The sequence below is a fragment of the Bubalus kerabau genome, chromosome 3, assembly GCF_029407905.1.
Source record: "Bubalus kerabau isolate K-KA32 ecotype Philippines breed swamp buffalo chromosome 3, PCC_UOA_SB_1v2, whole genome shotgun sequence".
NCBI lineage: Eukaryota > Metazoa > Chordata > Mammalia > Artiodactyla > Bovidae > Bubalus > Bubalus kerabau.
In genome coordinates this window covers 80991687-81017418 of record NC_073626.1, presented here as the reverse complement: position 1 = coordinate 81017418, position 25732 = coordinate 80991687, and the positions used below count along the sequence as shown (strand labels likewise).

At 41.2% G+C, this 25732-nt stretch overlaps 1 protein-coding gene and 1 long non-coding RNA gene across 4 annotated transcripts in view; one reads left to right on the top strand and one right to left on the bottom strand.

Annotated features, from left to right (window-relative positions):
- The window catches only part of CERS6 (ceramide synthase 6), a 344488-nt gene extending 319053 nt beyond the window's left edge, over positions 1-25435 (top strand). Inside the window, exons 9-10 of the mRNA XM_055572345.1 lie at positions 21562-21718; positions 24963-25435. Of these exons, the coding sequence (XP_055428320.1) occupies positions 21562-21718; positions 24963-25115 (310 nt within the window). The 3' untranslated portion in view covers positions 25116-25435. The remainder of the gene's footprint in view (positions 1-21561; positions 21719-24962) is intronic.
- On the bottom strand, positions 6225-13523 carry LOC129646342 (uncharacterized). 3 transcript variants are annotated; one of them, XR_008711863.1, is made up of 4 exons: positions 12437-12536; positions 10426-10699; positions 9094-9282; positions 6225-7337 (listed from the first exon to the last, which is right to left on the bottom strand). It is a non-coding gene; the product is annotated as an uncharacterized LOC129646342 (long non-coding RNA). The 3 variants fall into 3 exon arrangements; XR_008711862.1 differs by having other exon boundaries at positions 6226-7337; positions 10426-10702; positions 12437-12572; XR_008711864.1 differs by lacking the exon at positions 10426-10699 and having other exon boundaries at positions 6233-7337; positions 12437-13523.
- Positions 25436-25732: the final 297 nt, after the last annotated feature.

Genomic DNA, 25732 nt, shown 5'->3' with positions numbered 1-25732 from the left:
AGCATTTAGACAGAGGCAGGAGTCATATCCTGATGGCTAGCCTTTCCTGGCCAAGTTTTCAGATTAAGATGATGCATGTGGGAAAACAACCCTGGCATGGCAGGTAGCCTCATGAAAGCCGCACCGCCTGTGCATGACCCACCCCATAAGCTCTTGAGTCTTACTGTGCCTTGCCCTCAGAAACCATTGCAGAATTCTGTTATGTTCCCTGGTCTTCATTGGGTAAATGTGTGGACCTTCCTCTATACTTGGGTAAATTAGTCTGGAGTATGCAGTAGGGTCGGAGAAGGCAATGGCACTCCACTCCAGTACTCTTGCCTGGAAAATCCCATGGACACAGGAGCCTGGTAGGCTGCAGTCCATGGAGTCGCACAGAGTCGGACACCACTGAAGCGACTTAGCAGCAGCAGCAGCAGTACCATCTCTTTCTCTCCACCACTATTCTTCTGTCCCCTGTGAAGAGCTACTGCTTCCTGTGTCTGGCTACCTTGACCTCTTTTTGACCTGATAGCATACCAGCCACTTAAGAGGCATGAGCTATTGAGACAGAGACCAGACTGAATAATGAGATGACAGCATCTTCCATTAGAGCTGTGCTCACTATCAATGCTTCTATAATCCGTAAGAGGGTCTGAGGGAAAACACAAAGAAAACCTTTCAAGACTGATTCAATTAAGAGCCTCCCAAGAGACACTGCGCACCAACAATGGAAAATTCAATATTGGCCTCACAGAAAGACATTTCTTTGCATAAATGTCCTTTTTCTCTAACGGGTAAGGAAAAAATTCTGCAGCAACCTTTTGAAAAATATGGCATTTAACTTTAAAAAGAGGTCTTTCCTCTTTCAGGTTCTTTAATACCAGTATTCATAGGAAATTCATTAGGGGAGATGTGAGATTGTAAAATGAATGATTGCTGTGTGGAAAACCAGTTGTTCACATGTACAGCTGAAGTCCAGCAGGCAATTTCATGCATTTGTAACCCTGGGCAGTGTAGAAAAAGTGGCTGTCAGGGTTGTTACGGTAGTGTGGGTGCCAATGACCATTTTCTTTACCTTATAAGGAGTAAAATATGCAACCCCTCCCCAAAAACCGAGTTCAGTATGAAGCAGCATTCAGGGAACGAGCTGGTTTTCTTTGCCCTTCGAGTAGCATTGTAATAGTCAGTCATCACGTGTACAGTTTATAAAGGGCTTTTGAGCTGTTTACAGGGAGATATTTAACGAGATCCATTTCTGCAGCAGGATCAAAATGGGCTCATCGGGTGAATGTGAATTATGGTTCCTGTTTTAGGTGTGACAATAGCGTTGTGGTTAGGTCTTGTTTCCAAGAGCTTGAAATATTTATAGATTAAATAATATGTTGAGGATTCGTTTCCAAATAATTTAAGGTAGGCAGGGAGAGGAAGATAGGGATGAAAACACATTGACTGTGAGTTGATTATCACTGAAGCTGCTCATGAGGGTTTATTGAGGTGTTGGGGTCTTTATTGTATTTCTCCTCAAGTATATATTTGAAATATTCAACAATAGAAGTTAAAAACCAAAATATGAAAATTAGTTCCAGTTTATACACAGGATGAGAGACTCCTATTTTGAGTTGATGGACTTAAGGTGAGATTCCCTCTGTGACAAATGAAGTTGGGTACAGAAGTCAAGCATTGTTCTTTGCTAATAGTTATCTGGGTAGAGCACATTGCATCTGACCAACAAGAAGAGGTATGAATCTGCTGCCTTCTGCATGCAGTTATTGACAGATGGTGTGAAAATTTTAAATGACAGATGGTGGTAATTAATAAACAATAAACAATAGCTATTTATCTGGAACCAAATAGATAATAGCTACTTTTTGTCTCTGGTGACATGTCTAAATTTTGTTATATAATTTGTATTTTAACATCATGATAGGTGTGTTCTTCTAAGAATATGGAAGTTTAGTCTATGGCCATACCACCTTGAATGTGGACACTCTCATCTGAGCTCAGAAACGAAACAGGGTCGGGCTTAGTACTTGCATGGGAGAATATGGACGTTTAGGACTTTAGAGAGTTTTGTTTCCAGCTTTCTGCTTCTCCTTAATGTTCTTTTAGAAAGATTAGATTTACAATAGTACGTTAGTTTTAGGTGTACACCATGAAAGTGACATCGCTCAGTTGTGTCTGACTCTTTGTCACCCCATGGACTATACAGTCCATGGAATTCTCCAGCCCAGATACTGGAGTGGGTTACCATTCCCTTCTCCAGGAGATCTTCCCAAGCCAGGGATCAAACCCAAGTCTCCTGCGCTGTGGGCAGATTCTTTACTATCTGAGCCACCAGGGAAGCCCAAGTGTACAGCATAGTGATTCAATATTTTTATAGATTACACTGTACCTCATAAAGTTTTAAGCTCTGGCTTAGTGTTAACTATCATTCCTGAGAATAAAACTTGAGTATATTAAATTAAACAAGCAATCCATTGAGGGGGTAGACCCGGGAGCAAGCACGACACTGAACACTGTAACTGAGGATTTGTATCATGGATGTTTTAATAGGTTATAGGTCAAAGAAAATTTCATGAGGTTGTGTTTTATTATCTAGCATAAATTATCAAAAGCTTACGCAGGCTCTAGGCTACCTGCCAGGGACACAAAAATATGTATGATACCTCTTCTCAAGGAGCTTGTGATCCAGTTCTGACATTAGGACAGCAAGCCCCAGTCCACAGCTGGCAGCAAAGAGTAGTAAAGAGAAGTATACAACTTTGTGGTGAGGGTGCAGTAGAAGCTTTGGTTCATTCTGATCGGGGATGCCAGGATGCTGATAAAGTGGTATTTGAGCTGGGCCTTGAGGAATAAATATGTGGTCAATTGAAGGAGGATACACCATCCTAATGTAACACATAAATGAAAGCAGAGAGGGGAGAACACAGTATGAAATGCAACAGAATGTAACCCAAGGACTAGGTTCCAAGGTTGCTGCTGCTGCTGCTAGGTTCCAAGATTAGGTCATATGTAAAAATTGAGTGTATATTCCTAAATTTATAATACATATAATAGATCAGATCAGATCAGTCACTCAGTCATGTCCGACTCTTTGTGACCCCATGAATCCAAGCACACCAGGCCTCCCTGTCCATCAGCAACTCCTGGAGTTCACCCAGACTCACATCCATCGAGTCAGTGATGCCATCCAGCCATCTCATCCTCTGTCGTCCCCTTCTCCTCCTGCCCCCAATCCCTCCCAGCATCAGAATCTTTTCCAATGAGTCAACTCTTCACATGAGGTGGCCAAAGTACTGGAGTTTCAGCTTTAGCATCATTCCTTCCAAAGAAATCCCAGGGCTGATCTCCTTCAGAATGGACTGGTTGCATCTCCTTGCAGTCCAAGGGACTCTCAAGAGTCTTCTCCAACACCACAGTTCAAAAGCATCAATTTTTTGGTGCTCAGCCTTCTTCACAATCCAACTGTCACATCCATACATGACCACAGGAAAAACCATAGCCTTGACTAGACGAACCTTTGTTGACAAAGTAATGTCTCTGCTTTTCAATATGCTATCTAGGTTGGTCATAACTTTCCTTCCAAGGAGTAAGTGTCTTTTAATTTCATGGCTGCAGTCACCACCTGTAGTGATTTTGGAGCCCCGAAAAATAAAGTCTGACACTGTTTCCACTGTTTCCCCATCTATTTCCCATGAAGTGGTGGGACCAGATGCCATGATCTTCGTTTTCTGAATGTTGAGCTTTAAGCCAACTTTTTCACTCTCCACTTTAACTTTCATCAAGAGGCTTTTGAGTTCCTCTTCACTTTCTGCCATAAGGGTGGTGTCATCTGCATATCTGAGGTGATTGATATTTCTCCCGGCAATCTTGATTCCAGTTTGCGTTTCTTCCAGTCCAGCGTTTCTCATGATGTACTCTGCATATAAGTTAAATAAACAGGGTGACAATATACAGCCTTGACGAACTCCTTTTCCTATTTGGAACCAGTCTGTTGTTCCATGTCCAGTTCTAACTGTTGCTTCCTGACCTGCATACAGATTTCTCAAGAGGCAGATCAGGTGGTCAGGTATTCCCATCTCTTGAAGAATTTTCCACAGTTTATTGTGATCCACACAGTCAAAGGCTTTGGCATAGTCAATAAAGCAGAAATAGATGTTTTTCTGGAACTCTCTTGCTTTTTCGATGATCCAGCGGATGTTGGCAATTTGATCTCTGGTTCCTCTGCCTTTTCTAAAACCAGCTTGAACATCAGGAAGTTCACGGTTCACATATTGCTGAAGCCTGTCTTGGAGAATTTTGAGCATTACTTTACTAGCATGTGAGATGAGTGCAATTGTGTGGTAGTTTGAGCATTCTTTGGCATTGCCTTTCTTTGGGATTGGAATGAAAACTGACCTTTTCCAGTGCTGTGGCCACTGCTGAGTTTTCCAAATTTGCTGGCATATTGAGTGCAGCACTTTCACAGCATCATCTTTCAGGATTTGGAATAGCTCAACTGGAATTCCATCACCTCCACTAGCTTTGTTCGTAGTGATGCTTTCTAAGGCCCATTTGACTTCACATTCAGGATGTCTGGCTCTAGGTGAATGATCACACCATTGTGATTATCTGGGTTGTGAAGATCTTTTTTGTACAGTTCTTCTGTGTATTCTTACCATCTCTTCTTAATATCTTCTGCTTCTGTTAGGTCCATACCATTTCTGTGTTTTATCGAGCTCATCTTTGCATGAAATGTTCCTTTGGTATCTCTGATTTTCTTGAAGAGATCCCTAGTCTTTCCCATTCTGTTGTTTTCCTCTATTTCTTTGCATTGATCGCGGAAGAAGGCTTTCATATAATAAGACAGTCCTTATTATGAAAGGCAAGTAAGGCAAGAACTGAGAAGGCCCAAGGGTACAGAGGTTCATGCCTCTACCTCCAGCAAATTAAGAAGGTGGTGGATGGCTTGTCCCACGTTATCTAAAGTATTTTTCTTTTGTTCTCAATTCTTTTATGCTGTTATTTTATTTTTGCTGAGTACAAATAGCTGAATCCTCAGTGTATATTATATAACACAACTGATTCTACTGTCTAGCAAGGTATAATGAGGATGGGAAAGAATGTGCCCAAGAGAGGGAAGATGGAAGAACCAGCATTTAGGGGGATGCTACTTATATGCCCCAGGTCAAATTAGGAACTGATGTGGACAGGTTCAATATGGCAAAAAAGAGTGAGAGGAAGATTAATCTTGTGTCCTTTCCCAAAATTTGGGCACATTTGGTACCTAATAAGGGGGAAATCCCATGGATTTTCAGTCATATACACATGGTTTAAAGGTACTTCCCACAAAGTCGATTCTCAGCAGATGCAAATAAATGTTGATCGAGTCCAATTTGAAGAAAAAAGAAAACTGGAAAGGAATTGACTTAACTTTCTTAACTTTTCCTAGATAGCCTGAAATTTGTACACAATATATATTACATTCAGAATTAGAAAATACCAAAGCCGTTCTAATTTCCATTCATTTATGGACAAATTCATTTATCCCACAAATATTTGAAATCCTTCTATTTGCTGAACACTCTACTAGGTATTTGAGACCAACAGTGAAAAGGTAAAGCTTGCAGTCCCTACCCTCACGAAGCTGTCAGTCTAGGGAGGCAGATGTCAATCACACAGCTACAGGTAAGTGTGACAAGTGGGCCGCTCTGAGCATCCAGCCTATTCCGAGTCAGAGAATGGTTCCCTAAGGAATGACTGTGAAGCTGCCATCTGAAGAATGAGTCTGGGTCAGTTTGGGCACTGGGGGCTCTTGTATCTACTTGAGAACTGAGGAAGTGTTTTGAAATGGTTCACATTGATAGTCTAAATTTTTAAAATATACATAATCTGAATTATCTGGATGACCCCAAATACTGCTACATGATTTCATTACTCACATTGCCTTTTTGTTTTTGTTGTTAATTAATTAAAGTGTTCCTTTATTTCTCTGGATTTTATGATGTTTATGGAATTGGTAAGTTTTTGTTTCATTTTTATTTTATATTGGAGCATAGTTGATTAACAATTTTGAGTTAGTTTCAGGTGTACAGTGAAGTGATTCAATTACATATATGCATGTATCTATCTTTCAAATTCTTTTCCCATTTAGGTTTTTACAGAATATTGAGCAGATTTCCCTGTGCTGTACAATAGGTCCTTGTTGGTTATCTTCAGTGGGGAAGGGTGGAGGGAGGGATAGATTGGGAATGTGGGACTGATGAGTTCACATTGCCTTTTTGTTTGTACTCATCTTGCAGCATGGTCTAACTTGGGGACTAGTCTATTTAGAAGGCTATTACAGTAACTGCCTAGGTAGGAGTTGATGGTGGCAGAGTGTAGTAGTAACAGGGAAGACAGAAGTAAATGGTTTCCAAATGAATTTAGGAGATTGATAGGGTGGGCAGTCACATTGGTTATAGAGAAGATGGATAAAGGAGTTGGAACTGTAAATGGGCGACCCCACAATTTTGACTTAAGTAACTCAATGAGGGCTAAAGCTGTTTACTGAAGTAAGGAGATGGTGGTTAACAGAATGAGTGCTGGATAAACCCAGTATATCTTCAGATCCTGGGCCTGTCCCTGTGACTGCATGACTCTGGGTCAATTACCTACCCAGTCTAAACTCTTCTGTAAAATTTGGGGATAAAAACAGTAGTATATCTCTGGAGTTATGATGATTACGAATAAGGGTGGCAGCAGTTGTGGCAGGTGTTACATGTAATAGGAATAGGCGGGGAAAAATATAAATTTGGTTTTGGAGATGCCTTGTAAATAACCCAGAGGAGGTACCAAGCAGGCAGGGGTGTGTGTGTGTGTGTGTGTGTGTGTGTGTGTGTGCGTGTGCGCGCACACACACACAGGAGTATTTCAAAACAAAACAAAAGACAAACTTGGCTGGAAAACCGCACTGAAGAATCACAAGCATGATTTTGACTGTGTGCTCATTTGTTTCATTAGAGCAGGCTGGTAATGAGATCAAAGTTCACAGAGAAATCAGCAAAATTGTTATTTCAGGACCACTCAGGCGGGCGCACTTTAATGGCACGTCACTCTTCATCTCCAAAGACCATAAATGTGACCACTACATTCAGGAATCAGCAGCAGTGATATTCTAAGCATTGATTCCTTGGTACGAGAGGCATGTAAATGACATAGACGTTCTCAGGTTATATAGTTGGCATCTGAAAACATCAGTTTCAGCATAGCATTTGTTTCAAAGGATGAGCACATTCTTGGCAGCTGCGTGGTTGTCGAGGGCCCAGGCTCCAAGGAAAATAGTCATGGCTTTACAGGGAAAAAAGTTGAGCTTTGACTTCAGTGTCATTTGTCGTGCCCTGCAGAGGAAGAAACAAATCACAGTGGCTGATGATAATGCACAGCGTTAGCATGTTGTTGGTTTTGCAGTTTGCTTTCGTTGTGGGTGTTCCAGTGTTCACTTGAAAGGCCTTCCAAAGCCTCTCTGTAGTAGCCTCAATGTGACGTGTCATCTCCTTTATTGCTTAGCATCCTAATAATTTTATTTTCAGGGGCCTAATGTTCTCATTTTTTTCCTGTTGCATGTCTAACGAGTCTGTGAAAATGAATGTCTCGGCAGTAAACAGACCCAAGACAATTATAGCAGGATGCACTGAAAAACTATACCTATGGGTATAAATACCACGAGGCAAGTGTGAAAAGCTGCCTGGCTCTATCTGTACTTATAGATCGGTGTATCCAGCAGGGATCCTCTGGGGGCTGCTGAAGGGAGGGCCACACCTGCTCTTGGTTTTCTTGGAAAGAGAATTGGTCAAGCATCCCCTGTTATCAGGACCTAGGGTTCTCTACGGTGCCGGGGCAGATGTAAAGCAGGTCAGATGCACATAATCGTTGCACTCTTAGAGCTTATGCTTTAAAGTGAGAGGCAGTGGAATCATGGGAGAGTATCTAAAATGAAATAGACACACATTAAAAGATAAGCCATAGGAAGAGGCCAGGCATAGGAAACTTCCTGGGGTGCGAAGAGTGTCGGCCTCTTTCTGGAACAGAAAGAAGCTTGATGAACAAGAGGGAGATGGTCGGACCTGAGGTTGGAGAGGTAGGAGAGGCCCAAGATTAGGGATTTTTATGGGCCCTGGGATGTGTTTGGGATTTTAGTCTATTTGCAGTGGCAGTGTTGGAAGGATCAAAGCAGAAGAGTAATTCAAATGATTACAGTTATTCCTGAGATCTTTCAGCATCACAGCTTCAGAACAGTTGGATGGCTCCCTGCTGCCGCTCAACATCCTTCTCCTTGGGACGAGTGCTTATTTGAAATTTCAACTGCCTTTTCAGGCAGACTGATTTTCCCTTATCTCAATATCCTCTGGGAGGAAGGGGTTGGTTGTCCCATGGCCTCACACTCCATGGGGCCATTCCTAACCCTCTCAGTTAGAGAAGTAGAGTAATATTTGTGTCCATATTTATATCTGCCATCCTGATGTAAGAGGCAACTTGAGGTAAGGTCGAACAGACAGTGAGTTACTAGCTGGAGCCATGTGAGAGTTGCTTTTCAAAAATGAACATGAAAATCTTTTATATAGTCTCCTCTGGTGTTTTAAACATAACAAGCCCAGTAATGTATCTTAGGCAACTTGGCAATATTGATTGAATCTAAAGGGGAATATTCTTATCAAGTAAAAATCTATAATGATCACTGTTCTCTCTTTAGCAAGTTGGATATTAAGTGATCTGAGTCATCATAACTGGGTGATGAATCACAGACACTCACCAAGGACACTCCATGCAGGGTACCTAAAAGGCCAGTTAGGTGTGCGGTACTAGGGGACTTCCATGACAGCCAGTGTTTAAGACTCCGCCTTCCAATACAGGGTGTGTGGGTTCAATCCCTGTTTGGGGAACTAGGATGCCATATGCCCCAGGGCCAAAAAACCAAAACATAAAGCAGAAGCAGTATTGTAACAAATTCAATGAAGACTTAAAAAAAAAAAAGTGTGTGCTTAGGACACAAAATGGGCTATAAATATTTTCTTTTGATATTTTTACATTTCAACAAGAATTGACTTGATTTCCCATGCCAAAAAAAAAAAAAAAGATTTTTAGGAATTTTCTTACTGTTTTGTGGTTTGGAATCACTTTTAATATCAATTATGTGTGGGCAGGGATAAGGACACCATCATCTCTTCCAGCTTTGGGCTTCTTCATCTGCATCTGTGGACACTTTGCTTCTTTTGTGTCAGGCTTTACTTATTGTCTGAATGAGTTCACAAGCTCATGCTTCAGAGTTGCTTCAAAGAACAATTTCTGCAAAATCATGGGAGGTTAAGCATAAACTTTGTGTAATCCAAAGGAGGGTAATCAAGGCGCAGGGAAGAGTGGGGTCCTCAGCTTTCTCTGAATCAGGACAGTTTGTAACCTCCAGTTTGGGGGTTCTGATGCCAGGGCACCATTGTTCTCATTAAAGTAGGAGAAGGGACAACATTGTAAACATTTCACGAAAAGCCTGGTAAATATCATTCAGCCACATGCAAACATAAATGACCCAGAAGCCTCATGTCAACTGAAAGCAGAAATGGTTGATCAGAAGTTATTCAGAATTATTTGTGGATTTTTTAAAAATCAAGTCAGAAAAGGAAATAGAGAATGAAAGAGGCAGTTCCCAAACTTGTCTGCACATTTGAATCATCTGGGGACCTTTCGAAGATCACACCACTCAAGCTATACCCCAGACCATTTGAATGACAATCTCTGGAGGCCATCACAGGCCTCAGTATGATTGATGCTCCCCAGGGAATTCCAGCGAACCACAAGCCTGGGAGCCACCAGCCTACAGGACAGGCTCACTGAAGTGCACAAGGTGGGAGCTGGAGAAACCAGGTTTCCAAATTCTACAGGTTAGGGGGGAATTCGTTTTAAACTGAAAAACACCATCTGACTAAACACTGATTTTGAACATTCTCAGTGAACATACTATGTATATTTATATTAATACAAACTCCAGACGTCACATGTATATTTAAATAATTCCTGAACCAAAAATATATGCCAGAAAGCCAGTATTTGACTGCAAGGAGATCCAACCAGTCCATCCTAAAGGAAATTAGTCCTGAATATTCACTGATGCTGAAGCTGAAACTCCAATCCTTTGGCCACCTGATGCGAAGAACTGACTCACTGGAAAAGACCCTGATGCTGGGAAAGATTGAAGGCGGGAGAAGGGGATGACAGAGGATGAGATGGTTGGATGGCATCACCGACTTGATGGACATGAGTTTGAGTGAACTCTGGGAGTTGGTGATGGACAGGGAGGCCTGGCGTGCTGCAGTGCATGGGGTCTCAAACAGTCGGACACGACTGAGCGACTGAATTGAACTGCTGTGTGCTTCACCCCAGCCTCTTCATCTTCACCTGTGGCCCCCCAGGACAAGAATGCAAATGGAAGCCCACCTCTCTGCCACTGGGCTCCAGGTAGGATGTCAGTCTGAGGAAGAGTTGGGGAGAATAATCTGAAACGTCCATCTGACCTCCTGGGTTGTTTTTTTTTTCCGATTTGTCTCTTTAATACCACCTGAGTGCCATGCTAAGGATGCTTGCTTATAGAAACGTGAATCCTGAAACCAACAGCTGTGGCTCGGATTCGAGCTCCCTCCATGTGTATACTGTGGGCGTCTTCCTAAAGGTGTTCAGCCCCAGCATCGAAGATGCAGCTTCACCTCTGCTCCTGCTGACAACGGGACGCAAAGAGATATTTTTTGACTTAACTTGAAAGTGTAAAAGTGTTTCTTATATCATCATCCGTGAAAAAAGTTCTCAAGTGTTTTCTCTCTTTATAAGAATAGTACATACATTTGGAAAATGTAGAAAATCTTATATTTTAAATTCCTAGAATCAGAAGTAACCAATGTGGACATTTTGGAATATTTCCTTTTAATCACATTTTGTATTCAAAAACTGAGTATCGTACTACATATGATTTAATATGATTTTTTTCACTTTTCATTAAGTTGTGAGGATTCTCCTATGCCATTAAACAAAAGACATAATTTTAATGTATGACTAACATTCCACCATATAGATATGCATACTAACCATCTATTTGTTTCTTTTTTACTGTTAAAAAGAGTACTGCATGCATATTCCTGAACTTAGAAATATATATACTCCTCACCTGCATTCATCAGCTGTGACCCCTTGCAGTACTCATGGCATTTATTTACACACATGCATTTCTCTTACATTTGCCAAATCATCTGAAAGTGGGTTATAGATGTCATTGATACATCAGCCCCCAAATTTTGGCATAAGTATCTCTTATTTTAATGTGGCATTGAGTGGATTATAAGCACAGTGGAACATTTCATTCATGTTTTCAAATGTCATTTGTATTTCCTCTGTGATCTGTTCATATCCTCTCCCTACTTTTCCATTGATGATGTAGCACTTTACTCATCAACATCTATGATGTATGTGAGTGAAAGCTGTACCAGATTGCCACCCAAATGCCACTCACACCTCCTAACAAGGTGCTAGGTGCTGTACACAGGGATAGCCATTGGTGTGTAAGAAATTTTCTCTTTAGGGTAAGGCTTTGGCTAATGCTGTTTCTGTCAGTGACAGAAGTCTAATAATATTCAGCTCACTGACTGTAAACATTCTGTTTGTGACCAGGGACTATGGGAAGAAGTAACTGAGGTTGAATGGATAAGTATAGTTAAACAGCAGAGAAGGCAGTGGCAACCCACTCCAGTATTCTTGCTTGGAAAATCCCATGGATAGAGGAGCCTGGCAGGCTACAGTCCATGGGGTCTGCAAAGAGTCAGACACAGCTGAGTGCACACGCACACACACACTCACACACACTCTAACTAATAGGAGCAGAGTATCTTGTCCTGCCAGGTAAATTGTTTTTTTTGGTTTTTAGATGAAGCCCCCAGGAAACTGTGCTGTTGCTGTTGTTGAGTCACTCAGTCGTGTCTGACTCTTTGCAACCCCATGGGCTGAAGAACTCCAGGCTTCCCTGTCCTTCAGTATTTCCCAGAGTTTGCTCAAACTTATGTCCATTGAGTCGGTGATGCCATCCAACCTTCTCATCCTCTATTGCCCCCTTCGCCTCCTGCCCTCAATCTTTCCCAGCATCAGGGTCTTTCCCAGTAAGTGGGCTCTTCGCATCAGGTGGCCAAAGTATTGGAGTTTTAGCCTTTAAAGTATTCAAAGATGAGTTTTAACAAATAAAACCACTTGTCCAAGGGCCACTACCTTGATCTATCTTCAGTTGGGATTTCTGCAAAAGAACTGTTTGCTGTCCTGAAACTGCACACCCTGGCTGAGCGGCCATCCTGGGACCACCTGAGGCAGATGCTGGGGTGGGGGGCTCTAGGTTTGCTGCAGCTTGGTTTTCCCTCTCTGCAAGGTAGGGTTTGTAATTCTTGCTTCCGCAGTAAATGGTTAGAATACGCACCTGTGATGAATTTGCCAGCAAATAAATCACACTGGGCAGATTTGCAGCAGGCAGTAACAGGTGGAAGTAGCTCAGTTTCAGGCCCTGAGCTTTGCACAGCCGCGTCCCTCTCCACTTCCAGGGCACAACTGTTTGTCTTGCAGCTCTCTTTTTATTAGTGTAACATTTAATCCCAGGAACGGGGTGGTATTAAATGTCACGTTGAGTTTGTACAAGGCCTGGTCCTGATTCAAGATTCAGGCTGGAGCACGGCCCCAGGAAAGCAGGCCTCCTGTTTCTTCCTTCCTCTGTCTGCCCGTTTCCCATTCCCACATCATCTCTCTCTCTACCTTCTTTCCCCATCCTCTTTCCATTTCTTCCTGCCGCCAAAGACAAGATTTGCAGGTATTGCACCCATAGGTTTCAGAAGCTGTCTCTTATATCTTGCAGACACCTTTCTTTCACAAAATCATGAAATAAGAAAGTAACAGAAGGAGAGTGCAGAGACCACGTGGGTCTCACAGTTCTTAGGCCGGTTATTAGCTCTAAATCCCGGGAACCCTGATGAAAACAGCCTCAAACGTGCCAACAAACCTCCGTTCCAGGGACAAAAGTGATCAAATCAAATGTGCTTAGGATGTGTGTTCAGTTGGCCTCTCTGCCATCTCAGAAATCTCCACACCCATAACCGTGGTTGAATTTAGCGAGCTGCTGCTTTTGTTCAGAGAGAATAAAAACTTCTGTCTTTGGAGGCAGCGCTGTGAACAGACATCATCCCGGAAAGGCAGAGGCTTCGCCACCACTGGACGCCCTGCTCTGCCCTGTGAGCAGCTCTCCTCCTCAGCACTCCCAGGAGCCAGCCACCCCCACCCCACTCATATAAAACCTGCCCGCCTGAGGGGACGGGGGACCAGCTGGTGTGACCACAGACAGTGCTGTCAGTCACCATCTCCCCATCCAGAGCAGGAAGCTGGGACTTCAAGGAGAACCACCCCAGCCAAGCTGGGCTGCCCCTCTGCAGCTCTGAGACTTGGAGGAGGTGGCTTTCAGGAAATCCATCCATCGCTACAAAAATGTGTTACCTTCTTTGCCCTAGATAGACCTTCAGAGGCTTTGGATAGCACTTGGCTATTGAAGGCAAAAGGAGAAAGGGGTGGCAGAGGATGAGATCATTTGCATCACCGACTCAATGGACATGCATTTGAGCAAACTCTGGGAGATAGTGGAGGACAGAGGAGCCTGGCATGCTGCATTCAAGGTGGTCGCAGAGTCAGACATGACTTAGCAACTGAACAGCAACAATAGCAATCAATTATCATTCTCATTGGATTTCCTCAAATTTTAACTTAAACTGATATTTATTTATGGAATTATATACATGTTATAGTTAAATTTCATTATAGAAATGTCATGGAATATGAAACACCACAAAGAAAAAAAAGTCCCATAGTTCTGAAATAACTGCTGTTCACAATTTGATATCTTTGTTTCTAACATTTTATATGCTTAAAATTACATCTTCTTCTTTACCAAAATGGGCTCATTCTGCACATACTGTTTTATAGCTTTGTTTTTCTCATTTAACATTGTACCATAAACTTTTTTCCATTTCATTAAGTATTCTTCTATAACATAATTTTATTAGCTATGAGTATTTCATCTTATGAGAAGATCATTGTTTATTCATAAGTACTCTGTTTTTAGGCATTATCTAGGATATTTCAAGTAGTGTGCTACTATAAATAATATTTAAATGAATATCCTTATGGCTAAATCTTATAAATCCCTGAAACTCTTCCTTAGGACAAAGGTTTGGAAATAGATTCACAGCCTCAGTAGATATACACATTTTGATACATGTGGTAGCATTATCCACCAAATACAATATGCCAATTTATATTCCAACCCCAGCTCCTCAACTTAATTATGAGTTCTTTGAGGCTCACTAATATGTACACCCCACAGTGAGGGGGTAGTGTTGGGTATACAGACAAACCTGTGCTTCAGTTTCTTCAACTGTAAAACAGATATACTAGTACCTACTTTGAAAAAATAGGATTTATCCATAAGGTTTATTTCATGAGGGTTTAATGAGTTAAAATATGTAAAACCTGAGCCCATCACCTAACACATAGTTAAGAATAAATGTTAGCTAGTGTAAGTGTTCTACTATATGGGATTTCTACTGTGTGAGTTTTTGAAAGAATTAAGTAAAACCATGTAAATAACAGGCTTCTCTGGTAGCTCAGCTGGTAAAGAATCTCCCTGCAATGAAGGAGACCTTGGTTCGATTCCTGGGTCAGGAAAATCCCCTGAAGAAGGAATAGGCCATCCACTCCAGTATTCATGGGCTTCCCTGGTGGCTCAGACTGTAAAGAATCTGCCTGCAGTGCAGGAGACCTGGGTTTGATCCCTGGGTTGGGAAGATCCCCTGGAGGAGGGCATGGCAACCCACTCCAGTATTCTTGCCTGGAGAATCCCCATGGACAGAGGAGCCTGGTGGGCTACAGTCCATGAGGTCACAAAGAGTGAGACACAACTGAGCAACTAAGCACAGTGCATGTATTTATCATGTTTGGGCCAGTGCTCAACACATACTATTTAATAAAGAACAGTTATTGAGAACCAGAGAATTCTGTTGTAGGGTCAAACCCACTCCAGTACTCTTGCCTGGAAAATCCCATGGACAGAGGAGCCTGGTAGGCTACAGTCCATGGGGTCACTAAGAGTCGGACACGACTGAGCAACTTCACTTTCACTTTCGCTTTCATGCATTGGAGAAGGAAATGGCAACCCACTCCAGTATTTTTGCCTGGAGAATCCCAGGGACAGAGGAGTCTGTTAGGCTGCCGTCTACGGGGTCGCACAGAGTCAGACACGACTGAAGCGACTTAGCAGCAGCAGCAGCAGGTAACTAAGAGGTAGGTAGAGGGTTGAAAGCAGGCATGTAAGAATCAAGATACAGCTTGATGGACATGTTCTAGGATAGAGAAACTCAGGTTGGTAGGTCAGGAATACAGAAAGGCAGACCAGGCAGTGAAGGGGTTGGGAACTTAGGCTGACAGACAGCAAATGGGGCAGCAAGAGGGCAGTGACTAATTTTGAGAAAAACATCCACCTTGGCAAGGAAGTCACCAGAGACAAGCTTGCTGTGTTATAAGGGATCAGTGTCTAAGTTTGACCAGCCTATGACCTAAAAATAAAAATAAACGAATTGATCCCATATCTTACTTGGATAGAATATGACAGAACTGATATGCCCATTGCTAGAGGAAAGACAGATGTTCAAGTTTCGCTTCCTGTCAAAGATAGAGAAATCACTCCTATGTCTGCTACAGACTTCGTGTATCTATTATTTGAGATAATTAGGCACCCAAGCTGCGAGCTACCCAGAAGCTGTCCTCCTAAAAGAGATCTTGCTGACCCACACCAGTGCTGTGGAGAAACTCAAGCTGTGGGTGGGGCCATCTTGTTAAAAGAAAATTGAGAGTGAGTTTTTCAGTCATGTAGCAGCCTTGACTACCCAACAAATTGACCAAGTTGTTCTTTAGGCCTGGGGTTTTTATTGCCTTAGGAAACCCAGGACAAAGAGTATTTCTTATCACAGTGAATTAATTACCCGACTCCTTTTTCAGGTATCGTGTTCATGGTTTCTGTTGAGAGTACATTATAAATGCTTTTCTACTAGCATCTACTTTAAAATGAGCAAAACATGCCAGTAGATTATGGATAAGTTTCAGGTAGAATCTACTTTTCATTTATGTTTCATGTAGGTCGAATTAAAATAAATGCCAGAGAAGCACACATCCTGAAATATACTGCAGTCTCTCTGAAAAAGCAAAGTCAAAGACCATTCAAAAGCTCTAAAGAACACCTTAATTCTGACTCTAAAACAAGTTTCCCTTTCTAGTCTACCCCCACTGGCATCATGCAGCAATCCCCAGCGTGAGGCCCTGAACCTGCTTCTCCCTGAGAAGCAGTCTTGACTCTCTTTGGATATTTGAGTGTATGTGTGCATGCTATGTTGCTTCAGTGGTGTCTGGCTCTTTGCAACCCTCTGGACTGTAGCCCGCTTGGCTCCTCTGTCCGTGGGATTCTCCAGGCAAGAATGCTAGAGTGGGTTGCCATGCCCTCCTCCAAGGGACCTTCCCGACCCAGGGATCGAACCCGCATCTCTTACATCTCCTGCGTTGGCAGGCAGGTTCTTTACCACTAGTGCCACCTGGGAAGCCCTTTAGATGGATCTAATTATTGTGGTTTTTATATAGACCACTCTAGAAACACACAACCCAAGGCTCAGATGGAGCTCTTAGGTGGAGGTAGAAGGGGAAGGGGAGCAGGCAAAGCTTATGGTTACTTACCATGGCCTCATCATAATCACCCACCTATAACTTCACTCATATAGTGAAAGAACTCGGGCCTCTGCCATCTTTAATATTCCAACCATTAATATGTGGTCCTGCCTCTAAATCAGTGGGGTATTTTAAAAGTAATAAGATACATGGAGTGGAAAGTAAGGATGTTTATCTAACTTTGCATAACTTTGCATATAAACCTAAACTCTTGAGTTGGCAGTCATGATAAGAATGGGGGAAAGGCACTGGTTATAGCTTTTCTGAATGAGATATCAGTGGAGATCTTTCGACACTGTGCTCTCTGACAGTAGGAAATTTTGGAATTCTGAGGTTTAAGGGGAAAGCAGAAGTCACACTGATGGTTTAGAATATAAATGAGTAAGCCCTTAAATATAGGATTAAAATGAGACTACTCTGAGTTTGCTTTGCTTTAAAAAAAAAAGGTAAAATTTTCTGTACAATGTATATATTCTCCTCCCCCACAATCCCCACGTAGCCTGTATATACATATTTCTGAAATAATCAAATATGAAGAATCCATAAAAGGAAAGCATGAGCAAAAGTAACTATAGGTCACAGTCAAACTAAATTCTCATGATTCATTAAAAAGCAATTAAAATACCCCATCAGAGCTAAACTATTGGGGTGGCAATTTGTGCGTCTTCACGTCACCAGTGAACTGCTTGGAGCTTTGCCCTGCAGGCATCATTTCTAGTGGGAATTATGCAGGAAGAAGGAAGCACAGATGGGACTGGGACTCTTGATTCCATTGTTTGGCGAGATTCTTAGGAAGGTGTTACCTGATGATGGAGTGATTTTTTTTTCCTGGGACCCAGACTACGGCTCAAGGTTCTGGCAGAACAGACCTCCTTGAGCACACTTTGTACATGAGTGATGCGCCATCTAGTGGTTAAGTGAGCCTAACCTTAATGAAAAGGAAAATGGTCTTTTCTGGTCCCTGGTGTCTCCAAACTCTCCATCACTTGATTAGAGCAACAGGAGGTTTGATGCTGTGGGCTATTTGGGGGGAAGGAAAAAAACCTGTTTTCTCATAAGCCATACCTTGAATTTATATTAGGTGGTGGTGAAGGGTGTGTGTGGTGGTTGGGGGGGGTGGGGTGGGTGGCGGGTAGAAATACTGATATTATAGTAACTATGCAACCCAGAGGTTGCAAATCGGCAGTGTTTGGCCCACAGAGTACTTTTTTCTGTTTTAGTTGATGGAGATATAATGTTCACAATGTACTACATAGATCTTCAATATATAACTTGATACATTTTTACATTTGTAAAAATTTGCCTGTAAATAATCTTCACAATTACCACCTGCATCAAGATCAAGAATGTTTCCAGCATCCCAGCCACCTCCCTCCTTTCCCTCCATCAGCCCTCCCTCAGATATAACCGCTTTCAGAGCCCTGTCACCGTAGATTTGTAATGACATCATTAAATAGACACTCCTAACCCTAACCTCTGGGAAAGGGCAAAATCCTATAATCACCATTTTAATAGTTTGCCCCAAAAGGGACAGTTTTCTCATGAGAAACATTCCGTGGCTAAACAGAGGCTCTGTTTCCTGGGTTTACTGTTTTTCAGAATCCAGGTGGCATAATATCTAGTCCCAATTCCTCATATATTGTTTTTCTTCCCCAGCTTCTCACTGAGAGATATATCCATTTGGTGCACTGATTGTATTTTCCCAAGTATCTCTGCAGGCAGCCAAGTCAATTTTCAAAGAAATCCATTACTTCTGAGCGGAATCTCAGAGATGCCACTGACTGTCATGGCAAAGCCTATGAATTCTGATGCAGCATTTCCAAAATTAATGTGGATATCATGTCACCAGCGACTGCATGACACCCTGTTCATAATAAGCCAAACAAACTGTAATGGTGAGAAAGGCTCTCAAACCCATAATTTAGCAAAGGCTAATTTATAATGCATAGTATCACACAGTCATTGTTGCCATTTCTACAAGACCTCTTTTTGTTCAAATGAAACTAAATTCCCTCTGAAGGTCAACATGTTTAACATGTCAAGAAGCAGAGCTGGTTCTGAAATAAAACTATTGTGATTATTCCAGAGCTGTCTTGAGCATATCTATTTATTTGATTACTGAACTAACACACGGTCTATCAGCCAGCAGGTCCAGCGAGCAAATTACTTCCCAGTATTTTGCAAGGTGCTGGAGATAGAAAAAAATGAGATGTAGGAGTCCTCTCTCACTGTCCAGGAGCTGAACTTTGTTTAGACCAGTTGTCCTGGGGCCCACAACCTGGTGTATAAAGAGATGGCTGCCTCTTGGGAATACAGGCATTATCCTAACTTATTCCTTTTTACAAAAAACTTGTGTTTTTTTTCCTAATTATTTGTGATGGATTTGGAAAAGTGAAGAATGTAAAGAAGAAAATACAGGGTTTCCTGGTGGCTCAGTGGTAAGGAATCCACCTGCCAATGTAGGAGACATGGGTTCAATCTCTGATCCAGGAAGATCCCACAGGCCGAAGAGCTACTAAGCCCGTGCGCCACAATTACTGAGCCTGTGCTCTAGAGCTCAGGAACTGCAGTTCCTGAGCCCACGTGCAGCAACTACTGAAGCCGGCATGCAATCACGCCCAGGCTCTGCAACAAGAGGAGCCCTCACGCTGCAACTAGGGAGTAGCCCTTGCTTGCATCATTAGAGAAAAACCCGAGCAGCAACAAAGGCCCAGCACAGCCAAAAATAAATAAATAAATTTTTTAAAGAAAATGCAAAATTCCCCGGTCCACCAAAGAAAGTCCAACATGGCTTTGATTAATATCTTCCAATGAATTATAATTCTCTTCATTTTCTCTGTGTGTATATGCAAATATATATTTATCTTATGGAGTTGGGATATTATGATTTTTATCTATCAAAAGAAAGTCTTGAAACATATTTACCACTTTGAGTGACTTAATAATTTCTAGAATTTCCTTATAATTTTTAACTACTCCGTTATTGGAAATTTTCATTGTTTGCTGTTATAGTTATAGAAATTTAATGCCTATTATATTAATTATTTTAATGCCTATTATTTCTACCATACTTTATAGCTGGAACCTCCAGAATAGGGTTAAATAATAATGGTGATGCTGACTGTTCCTGATTATAAAGTCAATAACTCTGGTATTATGACCACTGCTAAGTTGAATTGAATAAATATCATATTAAGTACTTTGAGTTCCAGTTTTTACACATCAGCAATGGGGAATTGAAAATTGCCAAATGTCTTTTAGTGCAGTTGAAATAATTAGGTTTGTACCGATTTGGCCTATGGATGTGTGATAATTTTATTAATAGATTTCCTAATGTTGGTTCTCTTCCACCAGAATGAATACTACTATTATATCATAGAGCAATATACTCTTAATGAATTGTCAAATTAAATCCCATACTATCAATTTTAGGATTTTAACATTCACGTGTGTTGAGCATTGTTCTTGAGAGGTAACTAGCATGGCAGGATGAGAGTCACACTCTGTCTCATTCTGGTCTGTGAATGCAGGTTACCTGAACTGGACATAGACCTGTTTTTCTAGTATTCATTCTCCTTTTTTTCTTTATCTCTTAACTCAGTTAGTTTTTCCTTTTATGAATTTACTAAGTACTTTTCTTAACTTTTTTCAAAGCACTCATCACACTCTTATATTAAAATGTTCTGTATATGTGCCTTCTGTTCTTGCATGAGTGGTCTTGCATTCAAGAGTTTTCCATCCTTCTCCCTTAGTAAACAAGTGCTGTCCACCTAACCTCTCCTGGAGGGTCCCGGCAAAGCATTGCAGTGACAGTTGGTGGAAATACACTTAGATGAGTTTTGTTAACCCACTGAGATCTCCAAACCAGCCCAGCACTCAGTTGAGGAGGAAGGCAAGGAAGTGGAATAATTCCAAAATCGTGTGACTGCTGAGCTTCTCTGTGGCAGCACCACGAGTCCGGAAGGCAAAAATCACCTTCCGATGGCTTAAGAATAGACACAGCAGGGATGAGTGTGACGCACTGAGACCAGCCATCCTGCATCCTTTATCTGCCCCACGTGGCTGCTGCGTCCTTGTCCTGATGGTGGATAACAGAGAGAAGCACTTACTTCAAATACTTCTGCCTGCCTTAAGTACATACTCTTAAAACTAAGTATACTTGGTGTATTCTAATAAGTAAAAAAAAATCCTTCCAACACTCATCTCAAGACATCACTTCCATATAATACCTTTCAGTTGCCAGTTCTTTACCAGGAAAAGGCTTACAAAATAAGGACCCAGCCCGAAATTAAGGCTCTCCTTTGAGGCTATAAACCACTTGAGGACAGGGGTTAGGTCTTATGTATATGCCAACTCTCACTATGCTAGGCATATAGTTTACACTTCACTGGTGTTTCTGAAATTAATTGCTCTTTTTCTCTTGCAATGTAATGTTACTAAATGATGTTCCTCACACTTACTTAAAGACCCAAAGCAACAAGGACAGTACAGGCCTTTTAACAGGTAATGAGAAATGGAATCAATCAAAAATGGTGATGAAAATTAATGGAAGAAATGAAAACCAAAGTGAAGGGGAACCTAAGTACACTATTCAAGCTAGAATCCCAAGGGATGTGATGCCACTGGTGGAATCATCCAGGTGATGACTCTTGGGTGAAGCACTTAGCTTTCTGACCATCCTTGCAAGGGAGCAGCCAGTGGGTATCACTGGCTTTATGCTTCTTTGCAGTAACTAGAGTTCCTTTGAAGGCAGTGAAAAGTTGTGTTCAATGATTACTTTCTCCTTTTCCTTAGGGTGTTAAATACCACATTATTTGAAAGTTGGGAGATTGTTGGACCTTACCCTTCCTGGTGGGTTTTTAACCTACTGCTGTTGGTAATACAAGGCTTGAACTGCTTCTGGTCTTACTTGATCATAAAAATAGCTTGCAAAGCTATTTCAAAAGGCAAGGTAAGATAACACTCGCCCTTTCTAATATGTCACAGAAAATTATGGTTTGGGGTTCTTCTGAATCACCAAGAACATTATTTATTATTTAGAATTTCATCAAAACTGCTTTTTCTCCTTCAAAGTTTAGCATAACCTCTTGGAAACATAATACAAATTTTCATTTTCTCTTAGTGATTTTTTTACATGTAGTATTGCTTTGCTGAGTGATCTACATTGCTTTGCTGAATGATCTGTATTCATAATTTTAGATTCATTGAGATATGTTATTTACTGTGTTCCTGCTCTCCTTTTCTCTATCTCCTTTGGTCCTTCTCTGATTATACTTATATTAAACAGAAATTTAATTACTCTTTTATAAGAAGTGTTACTTGATGCATTCTGACCATTTATAACTTGCCAGTAAATATTTAGTTAAATCTCTTTGGTTAAAAATAGGGCTCATGATAAAGCATCCTGGGCCTCAATCCCTCTGTGTAGAGCAGTGACTTTTCTGGAACATTCTCTGCAACATTTTCTTACTTTCATTGTTTGTTCTCTTCCTTCTGCCCACCTGGAAGTCTGGGAAGTGGAACCCCTTACATGTAAGTTTCTCACCCCTCTCTCTCTCCATCCTGGCTTCCACATTAGCCTTTTGGAGCAACACTCTGGTGCTTTTGTTTCCATGCATATTGTTCTGTCTAATCTGTTGACACTGCCTAGAGGCTCTAACCAAGGTGTGGCTCCCACCAGCTGTGAGGGATGCTAGGGACAACTCAGTTAGTTCCCTTTTGTGTGAGCCTGCATTCTGCTAAATTTTGCATGATCCAATAGAGAAAGAAGTGGATTTCTTTCACTGGTGTTCAACATTGGCTGAAAAACAGAAATAGACCAAAGGGAAGTAGGAGAAGCAGAACTAAGTTGAGGAGAGGATCAGCATGGTCCAGCAGGGAGGTCTGAGCAGCAGCTCTTTGCCAAGACTGCCCTGGGCTGCAGGACAGCACCTGACCACTTTGTCCTCCATAAGCACCTGTCATGAGGGCTCGGGGCATCGAGTCACATAGTATGACGCCTATACTTGGCATCATCTATGCAAATCCAAAATAATTAGAGTAATGAATTTTTTAGAAGCAAAAGTTTACCTTTTTCTCTATGACCTCCTACTCTAAAATGAGCATGTATTTCTACTAACAAATAAAAACAACAACAAAAAAAACTCTCCTGTCCTCATTTGCATACAAATTGCACAATACTGTCAATGATAACAGTAACTGAAAATGCAAGGGGGCCATAGATTAGATAATTTGTGTCCTTATTGCACTATTTCTACCAGGTATATTGTCTTCTCTCCAGCTTACTCCTTCAACTTTTCAAGGAAGCAATCAATTTAATTCCAGATCTCAGGCTTCAAAATATCTTAACTGGCATTGCTGCTTACCTAAGACAGTAAAATTCATCTTAGCCATGGGTCATGGGCTTTATATTCCTGTGCATTATTTTAAGATACTCTAAATTGTTCCTTTTTTTGAAGGTAACTTAAGTATAAATTTTTTTCCAAATGCAATTAAAAATAATCTTACTAAGCATGCAAATGTAAATGAATCACTCTTTGAAACTGGAGTTTTCTTTCCCATTAGCAGCTTAATTTATGACTAATGGATTGCTAAATGTAGTGGAGCTTTTATTCTAATGCTGTCTTTGTGAGCCATCTTTTATTTTTAAGTTAAAGTATCCTTATAATCTAGTCCTTTTGGTGTTTCAGTATCTAAATCTTCTTGGAGATGGTCCTTGTGAGCTAAGTCTCATCTCAAGGGCCATTAGAGTGAGATCCATTTTTACATATTTACTCAATCATCTCTGCTTAGGCTGGAGCAGCAGTCCTCAGTTCTCACCTTCTCCCATCCCCACCCCACCTGATAGAGGTGATATTGTCCTGCAGGAATGGGGGCTTCTCAGGTTGGGAGTGCAGTGGATTCCAGGGTTCTCCAGTTGGAGGGTAGCAGTGACACAGGCAGAATGAGATGTGGGAAATCCCTCAGTTCGTTCTGAAATGCTTCCCAGGAGACTCTGCCAGCTTTTCAATCCACCTCTTAGAGAATCAAAAGGGACTAGATTGGGAAACATTCTGTGAAGCCAAACAAACCATCAGGTCCCTATTGCCACCCCCCTTAGAAAAGAAGTTCATGCCACTCAGTTACCCAGGGGTGTTAAGGCCTGTTGGGATAAATGTTCACTATGTTTGTAGGCATAAAGTAGGAGGTACAAACTATTTTAATTTAAAAGCAGTAGCGTATTTCCTTAATTTCTTCCTACGTTACCTCCTTATGAGACCATATGGTTTTTTTTCATTATTTATGGAAATGTATAGACTTATATCCTGATGCCAAGTCATCCTCATGACTTGATGAGTCTGAATGGAGGATGGAAGAACTCTGGAATGATGGGATTCAATTCATGATGATCCAGTCACTAAATTTTTCTTGGGAAATATTTTAAACTATTCCTTACCCAGCAAGTACCCCAAATACCTCCTGCTGCCATTAGTTGTTATGTTGTATATAAAACAAAATTTATACTTAATTCTAGCAGACAGAAAGACAAATTAAATCATACTGGCATTGCTGCTTACCTAAGACAGAAAAATTCATCTTAGCCATGGGTCATGGGCTTTATATTCCTGTGCATTATTTTAAGATACTCTAAATTGTTCCTTTTTTTGAAGGTAGCATGCAAATGTAAATTAATCACTCTTTGAAACTGGAGTTTTCTCCAGTTTAAAACTGGAGTTTTAAATACATTTAAAAGCCAAATAAGAATGATGTTTTAATGATCAGAGCTAGTAAATATCTCCATTAGTGTAATTAATTGAGAGCTGACTCTAAAGAATTCTCAAAGAGAATGTGATCATCAAAGAATAAATAGTTCCATTTGTACCAAATTCATATAGTGCCATTCTAGTAGTATGGTGTGCTACTTTGCAGTAAGAGTGGGGTTCATGGTCTAGTACATTCTAAATATCCAAAGGTAACTTAAGGAAGTCAGCAAGGCTAACCCCCTGTGATGCCTAAGTCCACTTACATTCCTTGATCACTGACTTTGCTCTATCTCCAATGAAGAGGAACTTATTACTCTGGCAGTGCTCCTATCCTGTTTGATTTTTTAAATACTTAGATGTTTTCCTTTATGTATGAGTGCATGTACTTCTGAGCATGCTATACCTTTATGATTTCTTCAGAGCCGGTTGCACTCACCTTCTTGTGTTCCACAGGTGTCCAAGGATGATCGAAGTGATATTGAGTCTAGCTCAGATGAGGAGGACTCGGAACCTCCAGGAAAGAACCCCCATACTGCGACCACCACCAATGGGACCAGTGGTACCAACGGGTATCTCCTCACTGGTGCTTGTGCCATGGATGATTAATTACTCAAAACCACAAGTCCCAAACAAAGTGAACTGTTTGTTCCTGGAAATATTTAATAAATTGCAAATGCAGTTCCTTTCATAATCTCTCAGCACCAGAAACAAAAATTAGGATTATCAAAGCATTTTGAATAGTGCACTGCCATATGTCCTGTCTGTGAATGAAGAAGAATTACCATTCTATATATGTAGGCATGCTTTATGTAATTGACACAAGGGAACGGTATTTGCATTTGTACTGTCTTGGAATATTATTTATTTTCTTTTTGTATTTGTTTGTAAATCTGTGGACAAAAGAGCATTTCCTCACTCTTTTTACTCTCTGGGTTCATGACAGTGAGGGAGATGCTCCGTTTGCTTCTACCCCTTTCTTGCTGTGACCTAGTCCACTAGGAGCATCAGCTTAATTGGTCACTTAGAGCGAGCAAAACCCAGTGCAAGATTCTCGTGCAGCTCCAAATAGGTTAGCTCTCTTTCTGTCACAATGCCCGTTCTGAAATGGCCTATTCAGTCTCAAGTGACCTTTCTCCCAGTGTAAAGTTGAAACAGGGTGAGCTCAGTTTTGTAATTATCATTTTTCATGGTCAATTGGTGGTGGTGATGGTTTAGTCGTGAAG